Genomic DNA, 25,913 nt, shown 5'->3' with positions numbered 1-25,913 from the left:
ACCATATTTTGGTGTTTTGTTGGTCTTCAACTTGTATATGTTATAAGCATTTAGCATAGAGATATCAACAAGATGGAAAAAAAGTTTTATATACCACTTATAACTCTTGCGTACACAATCTGCAAACCCAATCTGCATGTCACATTTGTCCACTAAGCGCATATTGAGGTTGTAGTCCATGACAGCTGCAGGCTTTAGAATGGGTTCATTGGTCTCTCTGTTGTGCCTGCCACTGTGTGCCATTTCGTTTGGGTGAACTGATGTCAACAATGTGACATCACGTTTGTCATGCCACCGAAATGCCATGATGTCATTGGCAGTAAAGGCTTGCACCTCACCTCTGCGAGTGCCAGTGTCGAACCTTGGCATATGTTTATGATTACCACGCACTGTGCCCCACACGTCTGTCAAGCTCACTCGCAAGAAATCACCGAGTAAGGGGCTTGTGTACCAGTTATCAGTAAATAACATATGCCCCTTACCAAGATATGGTTCCATCATTGTTCGAACCACATCACCAGAGATACCCAATAACTTCATGGTATCTCTCAAAGTATTACTGCCAGTGTACACAATGATATCCAAAACTAGACCACTTCTGCAATCACACAGTACAAATAACTTTATACCAAAGCGTTTCCTCTTGCTTGGTATATATTGCTTGAATGAGAGTCTTCCTTTGAATAAAATCAAGGACTCATCAATAACAAGCTTCCTGAAGGGATAAAAATACATGCAGCACTTTTGTTTCATGTACATAAACACATTTCTGATCTTATATAACCTGTCGGTTCTGTCAGGCCTGGTTTTGTCTGAAAAGTGTAACATATGTAACAGTATCAGGAAACGATTGACACCTATAATGTCACTAAAACCTGGAGTTGAAATCAGGCATTCTGTTGCCCAGTATGTGGTGACAGTGTGCTTATACACATGTGGCATAAGCATTATTGTGGCAAAAAACAGGTACATCTCTGCCACAGTTGTCTCCTTCCACTGGTGTAGCCGTGATTTTGGTGAGAGAATTGTATTTGCCATGGTGTAATCATAGTATGTGTTTGTTTCCCTGACAATGATGTCCATCAGGGGTTCATCGAAGAATAACTCAAAGCAGTCCAGTTCACTAGCATTGTTCCCAAGTGGACATGATGGCTTTATTCCACTTTGTGTTTCATCAAAGTCATGGGGACTGGGAACAAACTCGTCACCGTCCTGCCAATCCCAGATGCGGTCTGCTGGTGGGTTCTGGATATTGTACCGTGGTTGTGGTTGTGCAGGTTGTGGGAGTGTGGGGTCGGGTGAGGCTGGTTGTTGTGCAGAGTCAGCAGCGTGGGTAGTAGCGTGGCCCGCTGCTGGTGCCACATGGGCCGTGCCACCATCACTATCACCACCACTGCCTTCTCCCTCACTTGCATCATTCATACCCATTGTAACAATATCGTCATCTTCACTATCAGGTCGTGGTGTAGGGCCACGGGATGTGCTCCCAGAGTTTCTCCTTCCCCTTGGAACAGCATATGAAACACTACCAGACCGCATGCTACGTCGCACATACTGCCGCTTCACTGGGGAATATTCACCCTCACTGTCACTAGAACTGCTTTCAATGACCTTGAAATCACTATCACTATCACATTCACTGCTAACATCTGGGTGTTGTACACGACCAAATAGTTTCCTCTTTCGTCCTGGTACAGGCGAACGTGAACGTGAACAAGCCGGCCCAGCACCAGAGGTGGAAGGTTGTGGGTCATCTGGGTTTTCATCACTAATTACGTTATCCTGGGCACTTTTTCCGGTAACACTCACTTCAAAACCCTGGAATTCACTGTCACTGACATTTTCATCGCTGTTAGAGCTATCACTTGGGAACAAAAGACCTCCAATCCGCCGAGGAGTGAGGAACTTCTTACCGAGAGGCATGGTGAAAATGGACTAACAAGATGGCGTTCCCACAATGCACCGCTGGGTCCCAGATTTTTTTCACAGGGTGCACACCGACCACTGAGACCCATTCTCTCTCATGTAGGCCTACCAGGCCTTTCCCGCTTGATTTGAAGCCGCTAGAATTTGTGCGTATAAATATGTCAGACACAGTGGCGCAAGGGTTAATAAGACGTATTTATACTGTATATTTGGCGTAAACATTTCCATAACATATATAGGGTAACTTGCTGCAAATTCTGAAATTTACACCTAACATCTCAATGTTAATAGTGTGTTGACTTATGGTTACTCTGTAGTAAAGGTGTCATTTAGTCACAAAATGTTGTACTGTACATGTAATCCACCATGCTCTCTATGGTTATTTTTTGTGATTTCTCTCATTTACAATGGTAACCAACAGTTAACCCCTTGACTGTCGCAACTCCCAATCCTGAGGTGTGTCTGGTGTCGCAAAATTTAAAAAAAAAATGTTTATTTTTTTTACGAAATGATAGAGAATCTTTTCCCGATTGTAATGACACCAGAAAAAATGAAATTTGATGGAAAACTGACCGAATTACGCTCTCGCGAAGTTAGCAACCTGGGCAATGTTTACAAATCAGTGATTTCACCCACTTTGAGCCCTATTTTCGGCTAATTCCATTGTTCCGGTGGACCTAACTTATAGCTATTTCTTTAGAACTCCATTTTTTTCTATCAAATGAGTACAAGAAACTGCCCATTTACAGATTTCAACTGCCCAATAACGTGGTCAGAAATTTGCAATTTGGCCAATTTCACGAAAATTAAAAAATCTGACAATTTCAAAATGAGCTTCAGAATGAACAATGCAGACATTCGTGGCTCTAAAATAACATTTTCTTTGTTCATCAGTCACATCTCCAGGCCCCTCTGATATTACTCTTGCTTTCTATTTTGAATTTTTATTCAAACAAAAAATAGAAGATTTACTGTTATGCAGACTACTGCAATATTGTAATAATTGTATAAATAATGTCAACCCATTCATGACTACATATTAGAATGGCTAGTTGGACATTTATTGGACAATTACATAATTTGTTTACCTTTGAACATCGGAAAAATCAAACATTTTCCCTACTTTGAGCTCCATTTCAAGGTTCTTTTTACAGTAAAACCAATCAAAATCACCTCTATTTCTATAATATGTTTTCCATTCTATCAAATGAGACCAAGAAAATGAGAATACAACCATAAATACTATACAAAAATAGACCCATTCTCTCACATGTGGACCTACCAGCTTTCTCCTGCTTGATTTGAAGCCGCTAGAATTTATGAGTATATATATACGTCAAACACAGTACCTCGTAAGACGTACATATATGACCAAAACAGTCAAAAGGTTAACCCTTTGAGGGTCGACAGGCCCTCTCCGAGACTTGTTCTCAAGGTCGGCCAAATTTAAAAAAAAAAAAATAATTTTTTCTTATGAAAAAATAGAGAATCTTTTCCCGATCATAATGACACCAAAAATATGAAATTTGATGGAAAACTTGCGGAATTATGCTCTCGCGAAGTTAGCGGTCTCGGCGATGTTTACGGATCGGCGATTTTGCCCACTTTGAACCCCATTTTCGGCCAGTTCCACTGTACTAGTCAACAAAAAACATAAATATTTCGCTAGAACTCCATTTTTTCTATTGAATGAGTACAAGAAACCACCCATTTACCAATTTCAACTATCCAGTACAGTGGTCAGAATTTAGGAATTTTGCCAATTTCACACAAATTTCAAAAGATGCCAATTTCCGAATAGGGTCCAGAACAAACAAGAAATACATTCCTGGCACTAAAATGACATTTCCTCTGTTCATTAGACATGTCTCAAGGCCCCTCTTACATTCTTTTGCTTTCCACTTTGAATTTTTATTCTCACTAAAAATAGAAGATTTATTGTTATGCAGACTACTGCATTAGTGTAAAAAATGGTATGAATCATATTGGCGCACTTGCAAAAGAATATTAGACTCACCAGTTGACGTGTATTGGACGCTTGGCATGATTTGTTTACTTTTGAACTTTGGTAAAGATCGATCATTTCTGCTACTTTGAGCTCAATTTCAAGGTACTTTTCATTGTAAAACCAGTCAAAATCATCTCAATTTCTGTGATATGCCTTCCATTCTATAAAATGAGACCAAGAAAACTAGAATACATCAATAAATACCATATGAAAATACAGTGCAAAATCTCTGTTTTATTCCAAAAAAACGGTCAAAGTTTTTTTTTTTTCATTATGCACTGTGTGCTGCAGGATTTTTTTTATACCGTGCACACTGACCACATAGACCCATTCTTTCATATGGAGGCCTACCAGCTTTCTCCCACTAGATTTGAGGGCGCTAGAATTTAGGCGTACTAGTATGTCAAAAACCCTGGGTCGTAAGCTGTACTAGTACGTCCGAAACCCTCAAATGGTTAAGAATGAGATTTTGTTGGCATTTTCACATATATCTTCCCTTAATGAAATTGAATTTTTCTGTCTTACTTAGATATCAAGTTCATAACATTTGGTACCTTTGGAAATGCAAGGGGGATCAAATAAAACTGTATTATTTGATTATTTTGCACAACTAATTACTGTCACTTGTTATACAGTATAAAAGGGGTTATCTAATGCACATGTTATGTAGATAAGTTGACGTTACAGTGTTGGTAATTATGGATTCAAGAAAAAAACTTGCATATAATATAATTATATACACAACTCTCACATAGGAAAATGAAACTTATGATGACATTTTGGTCCAACTTGGAGCATTAATTAGTGACACAGAAGTGCGAAGGGAAGCGAGCCAGTATTTATACGAGAGGGAAGGGGGCACGGTAGTAGAGGGAAGCGGGCACAGTAATAGAGGGAAGTGGGCACAGTAATAGAGGGAAGGGGGCATGGTAGTAATGGGAAGCGGGCACACTAGTAGTGGGAAGGGACCACGGTAGTAGAGGGAAGTAGGCATGGTAGTGGAGGGAAGGAGGCATGGTAGTAGAGGGAAGGAGGCATGGTAGTAGAGGGAAGTGGGCACGGCAATAGAGGGAAGCAGGCATGGTAGTAAAGGGAGCATGGTAGTAGAGGGAAGGGGGCACGGTAATAAAGGGAAGGGAGCATGGTAGTAGAGGGAAGGGGGAATGGTAGTAGAGGGGAGCAGGCACGGTAGTAAAGGGAAGGGGGCACTGTAGTAGAGGGAAGGGGATGTGGTAGTAGAGGGAAGGGGGCACAGTAGAGGGAAGGGGGCACAGTAGAGGGAAGGGGGCACAGTAGAGGGAAGGGGGCATGGTAGTAGAGGGAAGGGGGCATGGTAGTAGAGGGAAGGGGGCACAGTAGTAGAGGGAAGGGGGCACAGTAGTAAAGGGAAGGGGGCATGGTAGTAAAGGGAAGGGGGCACAGTAGTAAAGGGAAGGGGGAACGGTAGTAAAGGGAAGGGGGCAATGTAATAGAGGGAAGGGGATGTGGTAGTAGAGGGAAGGGGGCACAGTAGTAAAGGGAAGGGGGCATGGTAGTAAAGGGAAAGGGCACAGTAGTAGAGGGAAGGGGGAACGGTAGTAAAGGGAAGGGGCACGGTAGTAGAGGGAAGGGGGCACGGTAGTAAAGGGAAGGGGGCATGGTAGTAAAGGGAAGGGGGCATGGTAGTAAAGGGAAGGGGGCATGGTAGTAAAGGGAAGGGGGCATGGTAGTAAAGGGAAGGGGCCCAGTAGTAGAGGGAAGGGGGAACGGTAGTAAAGGGAAGGGGCACGGTAGTAGAGGGAAGGGGGCACGGTAGTAAAGGGAAGGGGGCATGGTAGTAAAGGGAAGGGGCACAGTAGTAGAGGGAAGGGGGAACGGTAGTAAAGGGAAGGGGGCACGGTAGTAGAGGGAAGGGGGCACGGTAGTAAAGGGAAGGGGGCATGCTAGTAAAACAAAAGGTGGTAGTATTATACCTCTTGTTCTGTTACTTTTGTCCCTGCCCCTCCCCCTCTAGTATATATAACCAGCTCCCTTCTTTTCACACTTGTGTGTTACTAGTTAATGGTCCAGATCAGACTGAAACATCATCAATCAATCAATCAAGTTTATTCTCTATAAGGATTACAATGTGGGGTTTACAGATTTTGGATATTGTGTGGTTTACATGTTATACGATACTAATTATAGAGGGGGCCACTAGGACACCTAGCATGGCTAGGCATTTTGGGCAGACTTAGATTAATTCTAAACTCTAAATTATTACAAATTATGGAGTAAGTTGGTATTATGGCTAAGTGACTAAATTATAGTTTGTGAGTTTAGCAGTGTGAATGCTTTTGTTTTGGCACAATACATAGTTTCTATATTGGAGTATCACAGGCAAACTTATGACTAGTTAGGATTCATTATTTTAAGATTAAGATTCGTATTTCTGTGTTTATGGTCAAATGGGTGAGTGAGTGAGTGTAAGTGTGAACCACCAGGTGGTTTTCATGTAGGTAGTTGATGGGGTGTATCAGGGAGATAAGATGTTTTCTAACGATAGTGTTGAAGGTGATGAATATGTCTGCGGTTCTAGAGTTTTCAGGTAGGGTGTTCCAGATTTTAGGGCCTTTGACATACATTGAATTTTTGTAAAGGTTTAGTCGGACACGGGGAATGTCATAGAGATGTTTGTGTCTGGAGATGGGAAGTACAGTGCCTGCACTCTGAAGGAAGGGTGTTAATGTTGCAGTTTAAAAACTGTAGTGTAAAGCACCCTTCTGGCAAGACAGTGATGGAGTGAATGATGGTGTAAGTTTTTCTTTTTCGGGCCATCCTCTCTTGGTGGGAATCGGCCAGTGTGATAATAATAAAAAAAAAATTATTGGCTTTAGGTGTATTGCTGCAGTTGATCCCCAAGCACAAATAGCATAGGTGAGGTATGGATAAATGAGTGAATGGTATAGTGTGAGAAGGGCATTTTGCAGCACGTAGTATCGTATCTTGGAGAGGATCCCAACCGTTTTGGATACTTTTTTTGTTATGTGTTAGATATGGGTGCTGAAATTCAGAGTGTTGTTGTGGTATAGGCCTAGGAATTTGCCCTCATTATGTCTGGCAATTAGAGTGTTGTTGATCTTAATGTTAAGTTGTGCAACACCTGCTGTGCTACCAAATATAATATAGTAGGTTTTGTCACTGTTAAATGTAAGTTTATTAGCTCATTCTCCTATGTGCTGGTTATTTGTGTAACATTTCCAATTTATTATTTGCATATGTTAGACTTTTTTTTTTTTGCCTCAAAATTCTAGGGGAAGGGCTGTAGCTGCCCCTCTCATCCTCTTTCACAGAAACTATTGGCTTTTCATATTTCCAAGACTCGCATAGCAGGCAACTAGTTAGTCAGCAGGATTTCAATGGCTATACCTAATTCCTAATTGACAGTACTATACAGTAGTCTCCCCAGTAAATCATTAGGTAGCATTGGTGTTTTCTAGTGTTAGCCACACCTTGGTGCTGCTTGGTCCAGGATTTTGTTTTTACAAATGAACAGTGAGCCAGGTGTGTATGTGCTGTTTGCTATTTTTTATTCTACTTAAAATTATTTTTTTTTTTTAACACAACACTGTCTTCCACCTAGGCAGAGTGACCTGAAAAACAAGAAATGTATAGTTTTTCTGCTTTCTACATTTAGTAATTTATTTAGGAGACTGGGGTTACTAACCCTTTGCTTCTGGCATTTTAGTCACCTCTTACGACGCACATGACTTACAGAGGAAGGATTATTTTTCCACTTCCCCATGGAATTAAAATTCCTTATGTTTATTATAATTTTTGTATTACCTTAAGTTAGTAATGTCTGAAGATTATTAGATGGATAAATAATCAAGCCTCCACCAATCTTTGTGCTGATTTACTCACTGAATTAATGCTTCACTTAAGTAAAATGAAAGCAAATTTTTTTACTAATGATTCCAGATAACTAATGTTTTGTATTAAACTTCACTTTGCTTTTTAAGATGAAATATATTGTTCTTAAATGGAGAGTTAGAGGTATTGGGAAGATGGAAGGAATATTTTGAGGAATTGTTAAATGTTGATGAAGATAGGGAAGCTGTGATTTCGTGTATAGGGCAAGGAGGAATAACATCTTGTAGGAGTGAGGAAGAGCCAGTTGTGAGTGTGGGGGAAGTTCGTGAGGCAGTAGGTAAAATGAAAGGGGGTAAGGCAGCCGGGATTGATGGGATAAAGATAGAAATGTTAAAAGCAGGTGGGGATATAGTTTTGGAGTGGTTGGTGCAATTATTTAATAAATGTATGGAAGAAGGTAAGGTACCTAGGGATTGGCAGAGAGCATGCATAGTTCCTTTGTATAAAGGCAAAGGGGATAAAAGAGAGTGCAAAAATTATAGGGGGATAAGTCTGTTGAGTGTACCTGGTAAAGTGTATGGTAGAGTTATAATTGAAAGAATTAAGAGTAAGACGGAGAATAGGATAGCAGATGAACAAGGAGGCTTTAGGAAAGGTAGGGGGTGTGTGGACCAGGTGTTTACAGTGAAACATATAAGTGAACAGTATTTAGATAAGGCTAAAGAGGTCTTTGTGGCATTTATGGATTTGGAAAAGGCGTATGACAGGGTGGATAGGGGGGCAATGTGGCAGATGTTGCAAGTGTATGGTGTAGGAGGTAGGTTACTGAAAGCAGTGAAGAGTTTTTACGAGGATAGTGAGGCTCAAGTTAGAGTATGTAGGAAAGAGGGAAATTTTTTCCCAGTAAAAGTAGGCCTTAGACAAGGATGTGTGATGTCACCGTGGTTGTTTAATATATTTATAGATGGGGTTGTAAGAGAAGTAAATGCGAGGGTCTTGGCAAGAGGCGTGGAGTTAAAAGATAAAGAATCACACACAAAGTGGGAGTTGTCACAGCTGCTCTTTGCTGATGACACTGTGCTCTTGGGAGATTCTGAAGAGAAGTTGCAGAGATTGGTGGATGAATTTGGTAGGGTGTGCAAAAGAAGAAAATTAAAGGTGAATACAGGAAAGAGTAAGGTTATGAGGATAACAAAAAGATTAGGTGATGAAAGATTGAATATCAGATTGGAGGGAGAGAGTATGGAGGAGGTGAACGTATTCAGATATTTGGGAGTGGACGTGTCAGCAGATGGGTCTATGAAAGATGAGGTGAATCATAGAATTGATGAGGGAAAAAGAGTGAGTGGTGCACTTAGGAGTCTGTGGAGACAAAGAACTTTGTCCTTGGAGGCAAAGAGGGGAATGTATGAGAGTATAGTTTTACCAACGCTCTTATATGGGTGTGAAGCGTGGGTGATGAATGTTGCAGCGAGGAGAAGGCTGGAGGCAGTGGAGATGTCATGTCTGAGGGCAATGTGTGGTGTGAATATAATGCAGAGAATTCGTAGTTTGGAAGTTAGGAGGAGGTGCGGGATTACCAAAACTGTTGTCCAGAGGGCTGAGGAAGGGTTGTTGAGGTGGTTCGGACATGTAGAGAGAATGGAGCGAAACAGAATGACTTCAAGAGTGTATCAGTCTGTAGTGGAAGGAAGGCGGGGTAGGGGTCGGCCTAGGAAGGGTTGGAGGGAGGGGGTAAAGGAGGTTTTGTGTGCGAGGGGCTTGGACTTCCAGCAGGCATGCGTGAGCGTGTTTGATAGGAGTGAATGGAGACAAATGGTTTTTAATACTTGACGTGCTGTTGGAGTGTGAGCAAAGTAACATTTATGAAGGGATTCAGGGAAACCGGCAGGCCGGACTTGAGTCCTGGAGATGGGAAGTACAGTGCCTGCACTCTGAAGGAGGGGTGTTAATGTTGCAGTTTAAAAACTGTAGTGTAAAGCACCCTTCTGGCAAGACAGTGATGGAGTGAATGATGGTGAAAGTTTTTCTTTTTCGGGCCACCCTGCCTTGGTGGGAATCGGCCGGTGTGATAATAAAAAAAAAAAAAAAAAATATTGTTCTTTGTCTTTGCATGTCATTAAATAATCATTATTTATTCATGTCTGCAGGTTGTGTTCAGTGAGAGGATTATTGTACCACCATCGATCCTGAGTGATGAGACTTTGCGACTAGAACTTCTGGAAAACATGGATCAACATTTTTCATTATCATCTACAGCTTTTAACTAAACTAACTTGATTAAAAACAAATGTAAAACTGTCTTCTGTAATTGATTTTTTATTCATAAAAAAATTACATTCAGAATTTTATTATATGGTCTTAATTTCCATAAAGAGCATTAGGTCAGACTTCCCCTCATTAAGGTGGCTGTGACCTGCCTTAACTTAAATACTCTGTTCTGTACATTTACTGTGCATGGAGACTCATATACCCCTTTTTAATGTTCTGGAAGTTGAGTATGCACTAGAGCAGTGTTATTCACTAATTTTTGCAAGAGAGCCACTTCGGTTAAACACATTGATTGAGAGAGCCGCAGCTACTGCAAGTTAGCGTAACTCAACTAAATTAAGTAGTACTGAGCTGCTAGTGCAATATAGTAAATGAGAAAAATTAGACATGGTAATATTAGCCTGCATATCTTGTTATTAATAGTGGCTCGGAAGCCGCTGGCTGCTCGCGAGCCGCGCAATGAATACCACTGCACTAGAGAGTATGCACATTTTTTTTTTTTTGTTCTGGTATGTTTCCTGACTTGTAAAGTGCATTATCTCTGGGACCAGTAGTGTATATTGATTCCATGTTTTGCCTGTTGGTGTTTGAGATGGGTGGGGGAATTGGACTTATTGCATTGTTTCTGCAAAGCCCTGGACTCCAAAATTCAACCTCGACAATTCACTCAGTTGCTCATTCCTGGCTCAACTATGATTTCTGGGCTCTTGAACATCCAGTTCATCTCCTCCCCGATTTTCTGGGAGAACTCATTCTCATGGATGATCACCTGTTTTGTGACTTCTGTTTCTCACAAGTAGCATCTTTATTCTACTGTCTTTCATTCTCTGGTGAAGGCTTGGGTGTCTGGGTAAGTGCTTATTTGCCATATGACTGTTTTAGCCCTTTTTTAATGTACCCAACATTGGTAAGTGGATCTCTGTGTGTACTGTATTTACCTACAGTATTTTGTGCAAACCTAGTTTTGCCTTACAACTGATCAGGTTCACAAATACTGTAATAAGTTTCATCCCATTCGTTTCATCTCACTGCAGAGGCTTATTTCTAACACCCGGGCTTTCACCTTTCTGTTTTCACTCTGCTTCCTCCAAGAAGGACTTCATTCTTATGGGTTCTGTTTCTGGCTACAGACTTTGAGGCTCATGCTGGTAGGTGCTTGACTAATGAGTAATCAGCATGGGAGATCAAACTTGGTCCTCTCATTATTCCTCTGCCTCGGAAAGGAATTATTCCATTCTTCAAGGGCATTACCTGCCTGTCATGCCAGCTCTCTCTGTATATAATTATAATCATGGGGGAGCGCTAAACCCGTAGGGTTATACAGCACGTGGGGGGATGGAAGGTATTCAGGCTCAATTCGGGGAACTGGAGCACGGATCCAATTCCCTGGATCAAGAGCCCCTCACCAGCATCAAGGAACCTCCCTTGAGGGGTCTCTCTGTATAGTCTGTCCAGTTCTAGTACCTCTTGGTTTTTGGCCCATGCAGGGGCACTCTATTCGCACATACTGGCCCCCATTATTCACCACTTGGTCTTCCTTACAAGTCTACTTACCATGGCATCTTCCACTTGCCTTTATATTTTGGGGATACTGTCCTCTGCCCTGATGGGGCTTCTCAGGTCTACCATTTTCCATCAGAGAAAGAGCTAAGAAACTTGAGTCACACTGACTAATTCATATACTTATCCTCTGGGGAATCACTGCCTTTCCCCAGCTACTTTTGAAGTGGGTGTGTCATTTCATCTTGTCTGTCTCGGTTCACCTGGAACAGAGTCCTCTTCTCACTCCCACAACACTTATGCTGCTGGCTCCTTGGCCTTCATGGTTTGGGTCTGGAAATATAAACACATATGCAGAATAATGTGATCCTTTAATGACCATGTTTTGCCCACACAGTGGGCTTTTTCAAGTCATGAACAGATCTACCTGGGGTGGAAGGTAGGGGAGTATTTATAGTCAGGTTCAGAATACTGGGTCAGGTGGAGAATGCTGCATCTGGTGATTTACCGAGTGGGGTTATAGAGTCTAAAATCTTGGGTAGCTTGGAAGGGAGATTGGATAAGTATGTGAGTAGACCTTCTGCAGTGTTCCTCCATTTCTATGTTCTTATGTGGGATAGCGATGAAGAAGTTTCTTGGCAAGTGGTTCAGCTATGTTATAGAAGCCATTGTTCTGGTTGAACTCTTGGCAAGTGGTTCAGCTATAACATAGCTGAACCACTTGCCAAGAAACTTCTTCATCGCTATCCCACATAAGAACATAGGAATGGAGGAACACTGCAGAAGGTCTACTCACATACTTATCCAATCTCCCTTCCAAGCTACCCAAGATTTTAGACTCTATAACCCCCACTCAGTAAATCATCAGATGCAGCATTCTCCACCTGACCCAGCATTCTGAACCTGACTATAAATGCTCGCGTACCTTCCACCCCAGGTAGATCTGTTCGTGACTTGAAAAAGCCCACTGTGTGGGCAAAACGTTGTCATTAAAGGATCACGTTATTCTGCATATGTGTTTATATTTCCATTGTGTCGGTATTTTATACCATTTATTTCCATGGTTTGGGTCTACTGGATCTCATTGTCAGGGTTACACAGCTGACATATAGGTTATCTTGTGGAACAGGCAAGATTCAAACCCATGACAGGTCAGTTCTACAACTAGCAGGCCAGTGTTCTAACCACCATATCATGCTGGCCTAATAAGAGTCCTCCAAATAAGTATATTTCTATACCCTAGGAAGGTAAGCTAACCTGACTTCTGAGTTCTGCGCTTCCTCAAATTTATAGTTAAGTTATCTAGAGCACTCCTAATAGGTTGAAATATATTTTCAAGTGATGCAGGTGCAGAATTGCCCATTAAACCATTGAACTGACTGGTAAGGACCATTCCCAAACCTTGTCTAATGTTCAATGTTAATCTGTTCTGTGTTTTATATCAACTTGTATTTGCATTGCTTTAAATAAAATATAAAAAAAAAAAAAAAAAATGTTCAATGTACTCCACTGATTGACTAAACGACTGTGATGAATCCCATCTCAGGCCAGTACTGAGGATTCCTTACTTTATACAGTTTCACTTAATGTGAATTTGTTGTTTTGTATGGTGACACCATTTCTACCAGTAATTTGCTGTGTGTACAGATTTACTCTTATGTCATCACAAGCCCACCACCCTTGTATATACGTATTTGTAGACAACAGTATGTGACTGAGGCAGGTGGACATGTTCACCTGTCATTGTGTACTGGTGTGTGTGACTGTTTGATTACTATTTCTGTACTTAACATTTGTGTCAGAACAACCAGTGGCTATGAAATCACAAGATCTACTCTTATTTTTTTCAACACGTTGGCCATCTCCCACCAAGGCAGGGTGACCCAACAAAGAAACACTTTCACCATCATTTAAACATAATCACTCTTTACAGAGGTGCCCAGATATGACAGTTTAGATGTCACTCCAAACTGCCAATATTCCAAACCCCTCCTTTAAAGTGCAGGCATTGTACTTCCCACCACCAGGACTCAAGTCCAGCTAACTGGTTTCCCCGAATTTCTAAAGAAAATATTACCCTGCTCACACTCCAGCACCTCGTCAGGTCCCTAAAACCATTCGTCTCCATTCACTCCTATCTAACATGCTCACATGTGCCTGCTGTATGTCCATACCCCTTACACACAAAACCCCTTTTACACCCTCCCTTCATCCTTTCTTAGGATAATCCTTAACCCTCCACTACAGATTTATACAACCTCCAAGTCATCCTATTTTCCTCCAACCTTTAAATGACCAAACCGCCTCAACAACCCCTCTTCAGCCCTCTGAATAATATTTTTAGTAACTCCACATCTCTAATTTCCACACTACAAAGTCTGTGCATAATATTTACACAACACATTGCCCTTAAACATGACATCTTCACTGCCTCCAGCCTCCAGCCTCCTCCTCCTTGCAACAGCATGTACAACCCATGCTTCACACCCATATAAGAATGTTGGTACCACTATACTCAAATACAATCCCTTCTTTGTCTCCATGGATAATGTATTTTGTCTCCACAGATGCTTCAATACACCACCCACCTTTTTTTCCTTCATCAGTTCCATTGTTAACCTCATCCTTCATAAACCCATCCGCTGACAAGTCTACTTCCCAATGTGATATCCAGTTTTTCTTTACCTAACTTAAAACCTAACAAAAACTACATAAATTAAGAGAGAGATAAAAAGGCTTATCTGCGACATTTCTGCAAGCAGCAGGACTCCATGTTGCCATCATATGAGCATCCAGTGCCATCTTCACGACTTTATATCTTAGTAAGCACTAACCCTAATTTTTTTTTATTGAAACACTTAGTAAATTAAAATGAGCAGCCCAGCTGCAAATGCCACTAAAAATGACTGAAAATTTACCAATTCGAGGAAAGTGAATACACAGCCTCACCTCACTTAGCAACGTTCTCGTTTAGTGATGACTCGGACTTACGATGGGCTCTCTGACTAGTATGCAAACCTATATAATGTATAATAGAGCTGATTTCCTCTATTCTGTTTATTACAGTACACAGTGCACTGATGTATAAACATTTAAAAATATACCAGATATGTTATAATTGGTACAAAGGTGACATTAAAACAATATCAAAGATAGTTGACACAAACCCACTACCATTATAGTATGCTCCTCGCTTACTAATGAATTCGTTTACCAACGTGGCCTTAGGAACGGAACTCTGTCGTTAAGTGAGCAGAGGCTTTACTGTATTTACCTGAGTAGACATTCACTTTTAATAAACATTAGGTTATTTTGTTAGAGAATAACAGAAACTTCATAGTTACTGAACAAACAAGTTCCCCTCAAGGAAGGCTCCTTGACGCTGGTGAGGGGCTCTTGATCTAGGGAATTGGATCTGTGCTCCAGTTCCCTGAATTAAGCCTGAATGCCTTCCATCCCCCCATAGGCGCTGTATAATCCTACGGGTTTAGTGCTTCCCCCTTGATTATAATAATAATAATAATGAACAAACAAGTTGCCAAGAGTTGAATATGGCCAAAGATCTTATTACAGGTGTAGAATAGTAGTAGTGCAGCAGGTGGGTTTAAGGCTTAAGCTCATGTTTGTGTAATTGTTCAAAATAATTTGCGCGAGCATGAAAAATGTTAAGATGATCCTGCCAATAATATGGCATCCTAACAGACGAACTGCATCTAGACTTATTTATAAATTTTTTGGTTCAGCTCTAAAACAATACCATAAAAAATATTGTTCATTAAGCATTTTTACTAGAGAATTTCTTAGGTCATCCAGTTAAACTGTAATGTGTTACTTGTTGAAGCTGTTAAGAGTAATAATATAATCAAGTGTAGTACTACCCTAGTGAAACATGTGAAGCATGGGTGATGAATGTTGCAGCGAGGAGAAGGCTGGAGGCAGTGGAGATGTCATGTCTGAGGGCAATGTGTGGTGTGAATATAATGCAGAGAATTCGTAGTTTGGAAGTTAGGAGGAGGTGCGGGATTACCAAAACTGTTGTCCAGAGGGCTGAGGAAGGGTTGTTGAGGTGGTTCGGACATGTAGAGAGAATGGAGCGAAACAGAATGACTTCGAGAGTGTATCAGCCTGTAGTGGAAGGAAGGCGGGGTAAGGGTCGGCCTAGGAAAGGTTGGAGGGAGGGGGTAAAGGAAGTTTTGTGTGCGAGGGGCTTGGACTTCCAGCAGGCATGCGTGAGCGTGTTTGATAGGAGTGAATGGAGACAAATGGTTTTTAACACTTGACGTGCTGTTGGAGTGTGAGCAAAGTAACATTTATGAAGGGATTCAGGGAAACCGGCAGGCCGGACTTGAGTCCTGGAGATGGGAAGTACAGTGCCTGCACTCTGAAGGAGGGGTGTTAATGTTGCAGTTTAAAAACTGTAGTGTAAAGCACCCTTCTGGCAAGACAGTGATTGAGTGAATGATGGTGAAAGTTTTTCTTTTTCGAGCCACCCTGCCTTGGTGGGAATCGGCCAGTGTGATAATAAAAAAAAAATTTAACAGAAAAATAAAAGGAATAATATGTATTGTTCTAGTCATGGTATTGTGCCTTATTCTTCTTTATAAAAGGAACAAGACTGATTTTTCTATCTACTGTAATGTATTCAAAGTAGGCAACCAGTCTAAAAGTTTTTTAATGAGTACAATAATACAAGAAAAAGGTAGCTTAGTGAAAATCTCTTATATATGTACATCGTATTTATTAAATCAAGACTACACAAATCAAAGTAAAACAAGGAAGTACTACAAAGAGAAGAAAAGTGGACTTTTGTAATTAGCTTAAATACTGCTTGTATTCACTGTCACTAATAATAAAAACCAATATTCTCAACTTATTGTAGAAGTAATTATGATAATTCTTTAAAAAAAAAAAAATTATATTACAAAAATTTATAAACGGTTGAATACAAAAATCATTTTCACCTCAGTTAATTTATGTACAATATACTACTTTATCACAATGCCTTAACTTTGCTTTCCAGCTTCTTTCCAAGTATTAATTTCCCCTTCAAACTGTAGTGGTTCTATGGCCATTTTATTAGCATGTGGAGGTGGGCCAAGGATGGCTTCAACATCATCATAGTTTAAAGTTTCCTTCTGCAACAGAGCCTCGGCAAGCTGCAAACAAATGTAAGGTATTAGATTTACATGTTTTTATCTTGTAGTGGCATTAACATAAAAATATTTTACATTGCAAATTATGCACAGGCTTATATAGGTTTTTAACACAATGACTGTCTCCCACTGAAGAAGGGTGACGTGAAAAAGAAACACTTTCGCCATTCACTATCACTGTCTTGCCAGAGGCACCCAGATATGGCAGTTCAGATGTCTCTCCAAACTGCAAATATAAAACCCGTCCTTCAGAGGGCAGGCACTGTACTTCCAACCTTCAGGACTCAAGTCAGACTAACAGCTTTAATCTTCTTTCAATACAATGGCAGTATCCCACCAAGGCAGGGTGGCCCAAAAAGAAAAACATAAGTTTCTCTTTTTAACTAATGTATACAGGAGAAGGGGTTACTAGCCACTTGCTCCCGAACAGGTTTAATATCAACGTTAAAAAATTAGCTGGATATTAAACGTGCAATGGTTATAGATTATTAAAAACAAAGTCACAATACCATGACTGGAGAAATACACAAATAACCAGCACACATGAGAAATTGGAGTCCAGTCCCTGGACCAATTATGTATGTCTGTAATCTTTTGACTACCGCCCACAGGATGGGTATGTGGTGACTACCACCCACAGGATGGGTATGTGGTGCATAATAAACATTGTGACTGTGTTAGTATACCTAATATTTTCTTTTTTGCTGTTGCAGTGATCTTGCAAGGGAATTTTGTCTAACAGTAATGCCAGTAGCCCTAACTGTTGCATTGTTAGCTGTCGTACAATAGTAGCAAGATGCACATAATAGACACCCTAATGTGGGTGTCTGATTTTTCTCGTGGAATTTTTTTTTTACTTTTTGGTGCATCCATTTTGAATTTTTTGGCTCAAACTGCATTTGGGATAACAGGATTCAGCTACTATATTTATGGGGAAGTGTTAAATATACAAAGGTCCTATAGTGACTGGGGAATGGGAAGCAATCAGGTTTATTCAAGTAAGCAATTAATTATCTCCAATTCCTTAGATCAAGAGCCCCTCACTGGCATCAATGAACCTCCCTTGGGAGGGGGCAACTGTTGTAGAATATGTAATTTTTTTTTTTAACACACTGGCCATCTCCCACAGGAAATTAGAATATGCAATTATCTGAATTTTATACAGTATTTCTGTATGACCCTGGTAATTTAACACTTAGTTTTGATTATAATAATTTTTTTTTCAACAAACCAGCCGTATCCCACCGAGGCGGGGTGGCCCACCGAGGCGGGGTGGCCCAAAAGGAAAAACGAAAGTTTCTCCTTTTACATTTAGTAATATATACAGGAGAAGGGGTTACTAGCCACTTGCTCCTGGTATTTTAGTCACCTCTTACAACATGCATGGCTTACGGAGGAAGAATTCTGATCCACTTCCCCATGGAGATAAGAGGAAATAAACAAGAACAAGAACTAGAAAGAAAATAGAAGAAAACCCAGAGGGGTATGTATATATATTCTTGTACATGTATGTGCAGTGTGACCTAAGTGTAAGCAGAAGTAGCAAGACGTACCTGAAATCTTGCATGTTTATGAAACAGAAAAAAGGACACCAGCAATCCTACCATCATGTAAAACAATTATGGGCTTTCGTTTTACACTCACTTGGCAGGATGGTAGTACCTCCCTGGGCGGTTGCTGTCTACCAACCTACTACCTATAATTATAATAATTATACAGTATTAATTTTTAACCATTCCACAATCTAGGAAAGAAAATCTGGACAGTGTTTTAGTCAAGTCCTGGAATACTGAGTCACAACCAAGAAACAGAAAGTGAGGTTCCTTGATGCTAGCTCTTGATCAACTGGGCCTGACCTCCCTTTCCTTGGATCGAACCTAATTGCCTCCCACTCTTACAGGCACTGTATGGCATCTATGGGTTTAGTGCTCTCTAATGAATGTAATAACTGGTCAGGTGAAGATAATTGTAGGAGACAGATAAATGAAGAAACAGAAGACAGAATGCTAAACCCACAGAAATCATTCAGCACCTGGGAGAAATGGGATACAATCAGGTTTGATTCAAGGGATTACAAGTCCAATTACTTGGATCAAGAACTCCTTACTGGCATTAAGGCACCTTCTGTGAGTGGAAAAACAAAAGTGACGAAAAACCAAGGTCAGTTCAAGTCACAGGTAGTCAAAAGATTTAAGGACTGAGAAAGGCAAGCATTAAAAGAAAGACTAAAATTCAACTTAACAATAATGGGTATAAAGTCAGTTCAACAAGGCAGCATCTATAAAGGCTGGAAGAGGGTCAGGACAACTTTTAGAAGGGTTATAGTGTTTAACATGATCAGCAAGGCAAAGCACTTCTCTGATGTTCTTTAAGGAAGTGACCAATGTCACCAAGGGACTGGAGAGGGTAAGCAGAGATGCCAAAATTCTCAGTGGTAGAAATATAAACCAGATAGCCATGAAGTGTATTAATTTGACAAAATTAAGCTCAATTAAACTTCTTTGGTCCCCCTTTTCTTCCTAAGTAAGTTCATTCAGGTATACATAAATACAGTTACATAGATATCATACATAGCAGCATATGTGTAGAGAACCTGGGATAACCCAAAAAAGTCAGACAGAGTGACTTATTTCCATTGGGGTCCTCCCACTGACATGATGAAAGTTTTTCTTTTTCAGGCCATCCTGCCTTGGTGGGAATCGGCCGATGTGTTAATAAAAAAAAAACAACTTCATTGTCATTTCCCTCTTCAGTGCATCTGAAATAGCCACTTTATTTTTGACACTTTTTTTTCTCTGCTGACATTAACAACTCTCTTCTGTCATATCAGTGACCTCAGCCATCATAAGCTGGTCTTCTGGGAAAATTATCTATCCCTGCTAGCCTTCAAGGACACCATTATGTTGAACTGACCCTTATATACATCCCTTTCATGAATCTTAATGCTTTTCCCAGTACATAGTCAAATGCTCTAATCCTCAGAACACACATAATGTGATTCTGTTTCTCTCACCTCTTTGCCTGATCTGGCTAAGTCTTTTTAAGAATATTACATGCATATACATAGTATTTGATTACAGTTAAACAGGAAAAATAATCAAATTTTCTTCTTTCAGTTGTGACTTAATAATGGTCCAGGCTGGACTGAAAAATTTAAAGCTTAAAGGTAAGATAGCACAGCTCAGGTCAAGCCACATACATGTATTCCAGAGACTAGAGCACTTGAGAATGGTCTGGGAAAGGCATGCATTGATAGAAACAAAGCTTGGATTAATATTCATATTAGAATTGTTGTGTCTAAATGCCAATTTAAAAATATGGTGTCTGTGGAGGCTAAAAGAGGGATACAGCTTATAATATGGCTATAGTCACTGACATGGCAAGAAGACAGAATTAACTCTCTCACCCTCTTCTTCCTCTAAACACAAATGGCTCTTTATCAAAGGCCTGTATTTTCAATAGAGAGGGTTTCGGAGATCAATGCCCATGGCCCAGTCTGTGAACAGGCCTCGTGGTGGACCAGGGCCTGATCAACCAGGCTGTTACTGTTGGCCGCACACAGACTGACATACGAACCACAGCCTGACTGGTCAGGTACTGACTTTAGGTGCCTGTCCTGTGCCTTCTCGAAGACAGCCAGGGGTCCATTGGTAATCCTCCTTATGTATGCCGGGAGGCAGCTGAATAATCTTGGGCCCCTGACACTTATTGCACTTATGGCACTCCTTTTTTTTCATTGGGGAATGTGCATCTCCTACCAAGTTTTTTGCTTTCATAGGAAGTGATTTTCGTGTGCAAGTTTGGTACCAATCCCTCTAGGATTTTCCAAGTGGATATTATCGTGTATCTTTCTCGCCTGCATTCCAGAGAATACAAATCAAGGGACTTTAACTGTTCCCAGAAATTTAGGTGCTTAATCATACTTATGTGTACCATGAAATTTTGCATGCCTTGAAGGGGGCTGTTAGTGTGCAGCAGTATTCCAGGCTAGAGAGAAGAAGAGATTTGAAGAGAAACATCATGGGTTTGGCATCCCTAGTTTTGAAGGTTCTCATTATCCATCCTATCATTTTTCTAGTAGATGTGGTAGATACATTGTTGTGGTCTAGTAGATGTGGTAGATACATTGTTGTGGTCTAGTAGATGTGGTAGATACATTGTTGTGGGCTAGTAGATGTGGTAGATACATTGTTGTGGTCTTGGAAGGTGAGATCCTCTAACATTATCACTCCCAGGTCCTTCACATTACTTTTTCACTCTACTGTATGGCTAGAATTTGTTGTATACTCTGATACAGTTTTAATTTCCTCAAGTTTTCCATATCTGAGTAGTTGAAATTTCTCTTCATTGGAACAATCCTTCTTCTTCTTTCAACAAACTGACTGTATCGCACCAAAGCAGGGTGGATCAAAAAGAGAAACAAAAGTCTCTTTTTAACATTAGTAATGTATACAGAAGGGGTTATTAGCCCATTGCTCCCGGCATGTTAGTTGGCTCTTACGACATGCATGGCGTACGGAGGAAGAATTCTGTTCCACTTTCCCATGGAGATAAACGGAAATAAACAAGAACTAGTAAGAAAATATAAGAAAACCCAGAGGGGTGTGTGTGTATATATATATATGCTTGTACATGCATGTGTCGTGTGACTTAAGTGTAAGTAGAAGTAGCAAGACGTACCTGAAATCTTGAATGTTTTCTTTCTTTCTTTCAACACACCAGCCGTATCCCACTGAGGTGGGGTGGCCCACCGAGGCGGGGTGGCCCAAAAGGAAAAACGAAAGTTTCTCCTTTTAAATTTAGTAATATATACAGGAGAAGGGATTACTAGCCCCTTGCTCCCAGCATTTTAGTCGCCTCTTATGACACGCATGGCTTACGGAGGAAGAATTCTGTTCCACTTCCCCATGGAGATAAGAGGAAATAAACAAGAACAAGAACTATAAAGAAAATAGAAGAAAATCCAGAGGGGTATGTATATATATGCTTGTACATGTATGTGTAGTGTGACCTAAGTGTAAGTAGAAGTAGCAAGATGTACCTGAAATCTTGCATGTTTGAGACAGAAAAAGGGACACCAGCAATCTTACCATCGTGTACAACAATTACAGGCTTTCGTTTTACACTCACTTGGCAGGACAGTAGTACCTCCCTGGGTGGTTGCTGTCTACCAGCCTACTAACACAGGACAGTAGTACCTCCCTGGGTGGTTGCTGTCTACCAGCCTACTAACACAGGACAGTAGTACCTCCATGGGTGGTTGCTGTCTACCAACCTACTAACACAGGATAGTAGTACCTCCCTGGGTGGTTGCTGTCTACCACAGGACAGTAGTACCTCCCTGGGTGGTTGCTGTCTACCACAGGACAGTAGTACCTCCCTGGGTGGTTGCTGTCTACCAGCCTACTAACACAGGACAGTAGTACCTCCATGGGTGGTTGCTGTCTACCAGCCTACTAACACAGGACAGTAGTACCTCCATGGGTGGTTGCTACCAGCCTACTACCTAGGTGTATATAATGTGCTTTCTGCAATACACATACTGTACAGTATAAAAATCGTGCATTTGAAGACAATTTCTGACTAGTTTATTACTATTATTATATGGGGTGTTTGTGCAATAGCTTGAGAACCTCTCTTCTGATTTACTTTAAATCTTCAATGCTGGTGTATCTTACTTAGAGAAGAGTTCAAATTAATTTTGTACTATACAGGTGCCAATTTACCAATTTTATTAAACTAATTGGGATATTGGTTTCTGGGGGCTGAGTCTGTATGATGCTTTTTTTACTTTAAACTGTAAACCCAAAGGGGTCATACAATATCTGAGTGATTTGGAAGATACTTCATGGACACCTCAACAACCAAGCCTCATCTAGTCTTACGATGGTTCCCATAGTAACTTTATGGACAAACCTCACACTGTATTTCAGCTATTACTCATCAGAGGTGGGTGGCAGTGTTTTGATGCTGGTGAAGAACTCTTGATACAAGGAACCAGAGCTACCCTTCTCTGGTTCAAATTTTATTACTTAGCATTACCCAGATGCTTTATTACACCTACAGGCTCCATGCTTCCCATGAATATTATAATAATGTGGAAACACTAATATACTTTACAAGTACAGTGGACCCCCGCATAACGATCACCTCCGAATGCGACCAATTATGTAAGTGTATTTATGTAAGTGCGTTTGTACGTGTATGTTTGGGGGTCTGAAATGGACTAATCTACTTCACAATATTCCTTATGGGAACAAATTCGGTCAGTACTGGCACCTGAACATACTTCTGGAGTGAAAAAATATCATTAACCGGGGGTCCACTGTATACTTATAAGCTGACTGTATTTTACAACAAACTTCCTAAGCATATTTACCAATTTTAGCTTCAACATATTGGCTTTGAGCACTGTTTCTGTGTTTTTATATGCAGCAAAAATTAGTCGAGAAGCTTCATCATCTATACTTGATGCTAATTTCTGAGAATATGGCCTCCGTCCAATCTCTCTCATCTCTTCTTCAGGGAAGGACACATTTCCTACTAGTTCACTGAATCCAAATGACCTTACCTGAGAAGGAAAAAAAATGTAAGCCTCACTGTCCTCACATAAGCTTGTACTAAACATGATTTGGACAGACAGTATACTGTACTCGTTACAAAAGACAATGAAATGAAGAAAAAATGGAATTGGAAATTAAGGAGAAATAACCTTGACTACTCATATTCATTAGACAAATTCTTCATGTATTCATATATTTTACTTTAATGCTTTTCTTTTATACTCAAAGGTTACTATATCCACTCCTTTGTTAGGTTATGTGAAAATATTGATTTTTCTTGCTGGTTTTCAGCTTAATATTGTAAATTAATTATAGGAAAAGCAACATTTCTCTGTGATTTCATGTAGCAGGTATGAGCAAACTTCCACTTGTTCACAAATAATTATAATCCATTCAAAGGAGAATGAAACTTGTGATGATGTTTGGGTCCAATTTGGACCATTAAGTAATTACATAAAAACAGACTGAACCATTGTCCTAAGTGTTATTCTCCTATATATGGGTTATTTGTGTACTGTTCTAGCCATGGTATTGTGATTTTTATTCTTTAAAATTCCACTGTTAATTTAAGAGCCCTAAAAGAATAAAGAATAAAAAGACACAATACCAAACCTGGAGTATACCTGGAGAGGGTTTTGGGGGTCAATGCTCCCCGGCCTGGTCTGAGACCAGGCCTCATGGTGGCTCTGGGTCTGATCAACTGCTAGCCACACACAAACCAATGTACGAACCACAGCCCGGCTGATCAGATACTGACTTGAGGTGCCTGTCCAGCACCTTCTTGAAGACAGCTAATCCTCCTATGTATGCTGGGAGGTAGCTGAACAGTCACACTTATTGTGTTGTCTCTTAGTGTTCTGGCGCCCCTGCTTTTCAGTGGGGGAATACTGCATCTCCAGTCGAATCTTCTGCTTTTGTAGGGAGCAATTTTCGTGTGCAAATTTGGTACTAATCTCTCTAGGATTTTCGAAATGTATATTATCATGTATCTCTTTTGCCAGCATTCCAGGGAATACAAAACCATGGACTTACACTGTTTCCAGTAATTTAGGTGCTTTATTGTACTTGTGTGTGTCGTGAAAGTTCTCTGTACACCCTCCAGGTCTACAGTTTTGCCTGCCTTGAAGGGGGCAGTTAGTGTACTGCAGTATTCCAGCCTAGAGAGAACAGGCGATTTAAAGAGAATCATCATGGGCTTGGCATCCCTAGGTTTGAAGGTTCTATTATCCATCTTATCACAGTTTTATATCATTTGCAGATGAAACTAAAATAAGCATGAAAGTCACTTTGGTAGAAGACACTGAAAAATTGCAGGAAGATATAAGCAGTGTTTCCAGTAGGCAGCAGAGAACAACATGACGTTCAATGGTGATAAGTTCCAACTGCTTAGCTAAGTTTGGAAAGAATGATCAACTCAAAAGGAACACTGTACACAAAACTCAAGAGGATCATCAAACAGAATGAAAGGAACATGTGAAAGACTTTAGAATATTTATGTCAGTTGATCTTTCTTTCAAAGAACACAATAAGACCAAGGTCACGACAGCCAGGAGGATGACTGGGTAATGAGAACTTTCAAACCAAAGGAAATAATGCTAGTGGTGACACTTTTTAAATTGCCAGTGCTCTCTCATGTGGAACATTGTTCAGTGTTGATGACCCCATTCAGGGCTGAAGAAATATCCGAGCTGGAATAAATACCTAGAGTATATACCTGGAGAGGGTTTCGGAGGTCAACGCCCCCACAGTCTGGTCTGAGATCAGGCCTTGCGGTGGATCAAGGTCTGATCAACCAGGCTGTTACTGCTGGTCACATGCAAACCGATGTACAAACCACAGCCCGGCTGGTCAGGTACTGACTTTATGTGCCTGTCCAGCACCTTCTTGAAGACAGCCAGGAGTCTACTGATAATCCCCCTTATGTATGCATCATTTATGGCCCACAGACCCAGTAAAGCATTTAAACGACTAGGAATGCCTTAAAGTCTTATTAAATACACTGTTACAAAAAACGCGATTCTAAAAGCTTAGAGATCTCCAGGTAATACTAGAAAGGACTGCTCTTCTAGCATCCAGCCTGTTACTGGGTTTTCGTAACAAGTAGTCAGTATCCTTGTCCAATTATCCATTAGAATTCAGTATAATTCAATAGTGCTTCAGGATTACAACTGGTAGGCTACTAACTAGAGAAATTAAAATTTAATAAATTTATTAAGTCTAGAGGTATATTATCAAATTAAATTAAATTAAATTAATCACAGTAATCAAAATAATATCACTTCTCTCAAGTACAATATTATTGTGCTGAAAGCACATATCACATTTATAATTCTTAAGTACCGTCTGGTACATCAACATTTAATAAGATATTACAAATATGTACAAGTTTGTGTGTATGTGTGTAAGTGCTCTAAGTAGTTCGTTATGTCTCAAGACTCGACTAGACTTAAACAAGTGACTGACAGTCCTCAAATAAACTAACTTCTTGACCGACTGGCAACCAGAATAGTCTGCTTGAACAATAAAAAGAATGCTAAGCCCAATAGCAATATAACAAGCAACTGCGACACAGAATCAAGAACAAGGAGATAATATAATGACACTAAGTAGGGACCATCTGCAGATCCTCCACAAAAGTCACAAAACTCCCATACTACTGAA

General features: G+C 40.4%; 2 protein-coding genes across 4 annotated transcripts in view; one reads left to right on the top strand and one right to left on the bottom strand.

The window, feature by feature from the left end:
• LOC128703044 (protein FAM200C) overlaps positions 1-10,449 on the top strand; it is a 165,282-nt gene extending 154,833 nt beyond the window's left edge. The window contains exon 11 of the mRNA XM_070103649.1: positions 9,916-10,449. Within this exon, the coding sequence (XP_069959750.1) occupies positions 9,916-10,035 (120 nt within the window). The 3' untranslated portion in view covers positions 10,036-10,449. The remainder of the gene's footprint in view (positions 1-9,915) is intronic.
• A 5,911-nt stretch (positions 10,450-16,360) lies between these two features.
• The window catches only part of Spg7 (SPG7 matrix AAA peptidase subunit, paraplegin), a 105,665-nt gene continuing 96,112 nt past the window's right edge, over positions 16,361-25,913 (bottom strand). For 2 of the 3 annotated variants that reach the window (XM_070103646.1, XM_070103647.1), the window contains exons 14-15: positions 23,069-23,260; positions 16,404-16,692 (exon numbers count right to left, since the gene is read on the bottom strand). In XM_070103646.1, the coding sequence (XP_069959747.1) occupies positions 16,540-16,692; positions 23,069-23,260 (345 nt within the window). In that variant the 3' untranslated portion in view covers positions 16,404-16,539. Of the gene's footprint in view, positions 16,693-23,068; positions 23,261-25,913 lie in introns of all 3 variants that reach the window. The other variant, XM_070103645.1, reaches the window with a different exon arrangement.

Source organism: Cherax quadricarinatus, chromosome 86 (genome assembly GCF_038502225.1).
Source record: "Cherax quadricarinatus isolate ZL_2023a chromosome 86, ASM3850222v1, whole genome shotgun sequence".
In the NCBI taxonomy this organism is placed as follows: domain Eukaryota; kingdom Metazoa; phylum Arthropoda; class Malacostraca; order Decapoda; family Parastacidae; genus Cherax; species Cherax quadricarinatus.
This window is presented reverse-complemented; position numbering and strand designations above follow the sequence as displayed.